At 43.7% G+C, this 5,692-nt stretch overlaps 1 protein-coding gene across 4 annotated transcripts in view; it reads left to right on the top strand.

Annotated features, from left to right (window-relative positions):
- The window catches only part of PCDH15 (protocadherin related 15), a 1,188,119-nt gene that overhangs the window by 712,146 nt on the left and 470,281 nt on the right, over window positions 1-5,692 (top strand). For all 4 annotated transcript variants that reach the window (XM_019507771.1, XM_019507770.1, XM_019507773.1 and 1 more), the window contains one exon: window positions 3,298-3,377. In XM_019507771.1, coding sequence (XP_019363316.1) covers window positions 3,298-3,377 — 80 coding nt within the window. The remainder of the gene's footprint in view (window positions 1-3,297; window positions 3,378-5,692) is intronic.

Raw genomic sequence — 5,692 nt, 5'->3', positions numbered from 1 at the left:
GGCCAGGGGGCAGCCATAGGGGGGATTGGGGGTGCAAGCACAGGTTGGGGCCAGGTGGGGCAGCCATTGTGGGGGCTGGAGGAGTGGGCAGGGGGTGGGTCAAGGCAAGGCAGGCATCAGGGGGCTGGGGGTGCAAGTAGGGATGGGGTATGTGGTAGCCCCTCTGGGGGCCATGTGACCTCTGTTGGGGGGGCTGTAACCCCTGTTGGGGGCTGTGGCCCCTGTGGGAAGGTCCATAGCCCTGTGGGGGGCAGTCCATGAGCTTTGTAGGGGGGCTGCCCCTTCTGAGCAGTCCCCCCACACAGTCCACCCACAGTCCACCCACACCTACCAACACACCTCACAGCTTCCCACGTTCCTCCTCAGCCACCCACATCCCCCACCTCCCTTTCCACCCTTCTCCTGCAAACCCCACATCCCCCCAGGACACGCCCAGCATGCCCAGCTGTCAGACAGGATGAGACCTGCTGACAGGAGATGTGGCTGCAGGAGAAGCTGTCCCCACATCATGGTTAGTGAAGGGGTCACAGGGAGCTCTAACTGCTCTATGGTAAGAAAAGGCAAACAGCAAAACATATAGGTATGTAGAATTCATTTTATTATTATGATAGAGACACTGGTAGGCTTCCAAATTGCTTTAACACTGTAGATATAGCAATAAAACATTGTCTAACTGATTGCTGTCTCTCTCTCTCTCTCTCTCTGCCTATATATATATATATATATATATATATATATATAGTGGTCTTTTGTATTAATTGTGGGGAAACATGGATTTTGGGGTATTTTACAGAGTGACTTTGGGATATGTTTTATCAGGGATTTTTCAGTTTTCAAATGAGGAACACCAGAATTCCTGCTAGGGAGGCAAGTGGCAGGACCCAGGCAGAGGAGCCTGCTTAGAGCTGGCATCTTGGACCCAGCCAGAGGTGGTTAATCTCCTGGACAGTTGGGACCAGGAGCACATGATTTGACAGTTCAAAGCAGGCCATCACAATGGGAACATCATCTGAGTGATAGCTGCCCAGATGGCCGGGCAGGGGCACATATGGTTGTAGTGCTGCACAAAAGACAACTGTGCACCCACAGCCCACTGGCAGCTGGCCCAGAGGGGCAGATGCTTCAACTGGCTGTGCAGTCCCCATCTGGGTCTGGCAGGTGTGCAGCAGGTCACAGCCAGGCAGTGCCAGACTGTTGCAGTGGGTGAAGGGTGCAGGAAACTCTCAGGGCTGCGTCAGCAGTCCTGCCGGTACAAGGGGTAGTGTCCCCAGGTACCAATTGGCTGTCTCCCAGAAGCATTTGAGTGCAAGTAGCCCTGAGTTACTTGCCAGGGTAGCTTTTTGTACTGATGAGGCCAGGACAGGGCAGCTTTTTATACTGCTGGCAACAGCACAAGTGCTGGCCCCAGGCTCTAGCTCCCCCTGGGTGCAGATCCAGGACAAGCCAGGCAGGGTTATTTTGCTCTTAGTGGCACAATTTGCCTCACACCAAAATGCATGTCCAGGCACTTGCACTCAGGCAAAAAGCCCTGGGTCAAATTTGCACTGGTTCTATTTCAGCTGGTACATGTGCACATCCTTGCTTGTGTGGATGTGCCCCATGTGTCTTAGTTTCCAAACCTTTTAGAAAAAATAAAACTTTTTTTTAATTTTAATAAGTGGTACATCAAAAACATTATTTCCCTAGCTTTCACTCTCGTTTCTTTTTAAAATGTCAGGGGAATGTAGAAAATAGAATTAAGGGCTTCTGGCCTTTTACAGTATTTGTACACTTAAATCTTGTCAAGCTCCAATTTATACAGCATCAAAATCTGTATTATGCATTCTAGTCAGTAAAAATATGTGCTTATTACTAACTTATGTCAATACTCTCTCAAGTCTACTTGAACAGTTTTTAAGAGCAGAGTATTTGAGCAGTTTGCAGAGATTATTCAGTGATTATCTTCTGAGATGAGTTTGGCTTGCAAATTCCAGTAATTCACATGTCTAGTTTTTTATCATTCCTCTTAAAATAACCACTCAAATGTTGAAGATTTATATGCAGAGACAGTCACAGGGATGGTATCATCTATCTAGAACAGTGGTTTTCAATCTTTTTTTGTTTACGTATAGACCTCTAAAAAGTTTTGAATGGAGGTGCAGACCCCTTTGAATTGTAAGTGTGGATATTCACATACTTTTGATTGATCATAGTCATTTTTTATGGATCCCTTAGACATGGTCTGTGGATCCCCAGGGATTCATGGACCACAGGTTGAAAGCCACTGATTTAGAGAATCAAACAACATATTTTAAAAGCTGAGCTGTTGTGCAGATAACCTGCCCAAAGAGCATAACATGGACTTTTTGTACTGCTACACTATTTCTGAAAATGTATTACCATAAATTTAACTTCAGAACAGGTTGACAAGTTAATGCTGCTGGGCTCAATTTAATTCTTCACACCTGTACTGCTGTTAATAGTGCTTCTCATTGTAATTCTTATCTTCTTTTATTGAATAGTGATTGTGATTCAGGTTTGGGTATCCATAGGAAAAATATCAGCAAAAGTGTTGTAATTTTGCCAGATAAAACAATCCAGAAGGAAAGAAGGGTGAAAGAATTGGGAGAACTCTTTTACTGAAAATAGTTAAAGAAAGGGTAGGATTCAGTCCACTTATATTAGTCTTTAAGTAAAATAAATATAAAATTAGCCAGAGTAAAAACACAAGTACTTGACTAGACCATAAGTATTACCTGCAGAGCTGACCTGAGCAGGGTGCGGGGCCCAGGGCAAAACAGCCGATGTGGGGCCCCACCCCTGCTCCCATCCCACGGGCCCCGGTCCGGAAGAAGCTGCTGCCGATGGCAGCAGTAGCATTGGCAGCAGGGGGCAGGGGAGAGCAAGTGGCTGGATGTGGAGCCGCCATTCCGCCCCACTCCATGGGGCCCCCCGAAGTGTGGGGCCCAAGGTGATCACCCCAGTTTGCCCCCCCCCAAGATGGCCCTGATTATCCGATAAGGTACTTGTTCATGTGTTGTATTAAGTCATGTTTAAGACATTTAAAAATACATATTCAGATGCAGTACTAGTGCACACCTATCTATCCCCAGTAAATAGCCCCATAAAACCATATCTGATACAATAGAAGCAGTAAGAACTGGTTCCTGTTAGAAACATACTTAATGATTCTTCAGTGGATAGCTTCAAATGGTTAATTTTACATTTTATCGATTGTATTGTACAAAACAGCTTTTTAAAAGCATCTGTGGCTGTTATATCATTTTGATTATTCTCTTTTTTCTTTTATTTTGAAAGGCCACTGATAGGGAGGGTGACCCAATAAGATATCTCATTGAGAATGGAGATCCTCAGCAAGTTTTTAATCTCTCTCAAAGGTATGTGGAAAAACCCTTACAACTTAGTTTTTACCTTCTTCTGTTAAATGAGTACCCTGAATGTGAGCAGCAGAAACAACTTTTAATCAGAGGTGTTCAGCTGTTCATAGATTATCTTTTAAGCAATAATGAGAACTCTGTAAATGGTACTGAACTCTGAAATTTTACGCAGGGGACTATTTATTTATTTTAAGCACTTTGCTAGCTAAAATCCAGTGAGCTGGAAACATTCCATTTACAAGTGTGACCTGGGATTAATTAGAAGCCTTTAAAGTTGTCAGCTTTTTGCTAATGACAGGGACATTTTTACTCAGTTTCTTGCTTTGAAAAAATTTGCTCTGTAATGGAAAAAAAGGGTTTTCTCAGCTATTGCTTTAAAAGCAGATATTTCAGCAATGACCTAAATGGGAAACATTTAACTTCTTCTAATTTGGAGGCTTACCTAATTAGCACAGAGAGAATATGTATGTTATGATTTAGAAGCACCACAGAGAATAGTGCCCCAATTCTTCCAAGTAGCTAGCCACCATTTATATCTCAGAATGTCATTTTTATTTAAATAGAAGGGAGAGTAAGCTGGCTTTCCTTGTCAGATAATGTGGTATAAGTAAGCAGGAGCCTTTCATTAAAAGGCTTAGGTATTATTCCATAAACACTAGTAAAGCAGGTTAACTGAAAAGTTGCATGGACTATTAGACCATTATGAATATGCTAAAATGAACCAACAGCCATTGGGGTCCTGTCTCTATTCATTGGCCTGAGACTGCAGCCTCTAGATGCAGAGCCGGAGAAAGCTTCCTTCTCTCAGCCCAGAGGAGATGACAAGAATTGCAGTTCCAGGCTTCCAAGACTAATGGGCCTGCCTTTCTTCTAAGGGGAGAAATTATGCAGGAACTGGAACTGTCAGCAATTCCTTCCATAAATGGGAAAAATTGACATATTTTGTTTGTTGGCTGTAGATGTATGAGAAATGTGCCTGGGTTCTTACATAAATCACTTACATGTGAAAAATAGGGCTGGAAGGGACCTCACAAGGTAAGATAATCCCTGACTAAACCATCCCAGTCAAGTGTTGGATTAACCTGCTGTCAAAAATTTCCAGGGATGCAGTTTCTATAACCACTCTAGGTAGCCCTTTCCAATGTTTGACCACTTTCATAGTCAGAATGTTCTTAATTTCCAACCTAAATTTCCTCTGCTTTAGTTAGAGGCCATTGCTCCTAATCCTATCCCCTACACTCACAGAGAAAAGCCAATTTCTATCCCCTTTATAATCAACCTTCAGGTATTTGAAGAGTATAATCAAATCCCCCTCAGTCTTCTGTTCTCCAAACTAAATTAACCTAGCTCTTTTAGCTCTTCATCATAAATCATACCTCCAAGGACTTTGTTTTTGTTGCTCTCTGCTGATTTGTTCCAATCTGTCCACATCTTTTTTGAAGTATGAGGTCCAAAACAAGACAGAGTGTTCCAGATGAGGCCTCACTGGTGCTGAATAAAGGAGAAAAACTATTTCCCTTTTTTTTAAGAGATGCTCCTGTTAATTCAACCCAGTATACTGTTGGCTTTTTTTTTTTTTAAACAGGAGCACACTGTTGAATCATACTAGGCTTGTGGGCCACTGTAACTCCTAAATCCTTCTCTGTAGTACTAGCTAATCATTTTCCTTTGTGTTCATCCATTTATTCTGTCCGCAGCGCAGGACTTTACATGTTCCTTTACTGCATTTCATCTGATTGATTCTGGATCATTTCTCCAATTTATTTAGGTCATTCTAGATCCTAGCAGTAGCACTGTGGGGGAGAAAAAACAGTTAGTAGTAATTTATTTACAGTTTGGCCTTCACCAGAGCACTTTTAATTTGTATTAGGTCCCTGACTCCTGAGCTGAGTCTGGCTTCTCAGCAGAAGTGCCATGAAGAGACTAGGACTATGCGAAGCTTCGGTAGCCAGTTCAATTCAGAGGAGATCCGGCCCAATTCAGCAGCTGAATCTCTGAATCCAAACTGATCAGGAGACCAATTAAAAGGTCTGAATTGAATTGGAAGCCTCCAAATCAATTTGGAAAAAATTTGGCACTGCTTCAGAGATTCGGCCATAGACTAAACAGGCACCAGTCCTCACCACACTGGACAGAGCTGTCTCCAGCTGGTAAGTCTGTTGTGGTGGGCAGAAGGGGGAGGGAAGGGGCATGGGGGGGGCAGATCAGTGCCACCACAGTGAAGGAGGGATTGGGGCTAGGACAAGCTGCCCAGCCAGGGTGGTGGGGGTGTGGGACTCAGGGAACAGGGCTCCCACCACTGTTCACCACCATGT

Source organism: Gavialis gangeticus, unplaced genomic scaffold (assembly GCF_001723915.1).
Source record: "Gavialis gangeticus isolate Ggan-Ray unplaced genomic scaffold, GavGan_comp1, whole genome shotgun sequence".
NCBI classification, from domain to species: domain Eukaryota; kingdom Metazoa; phylum Chordata; order Crocodylia; family Gavialidae; genus Gavialis; species Gavialis gangeticus.
This window is presented reverse-complemented; position numbering and strand designations above follow the sequence as displayed.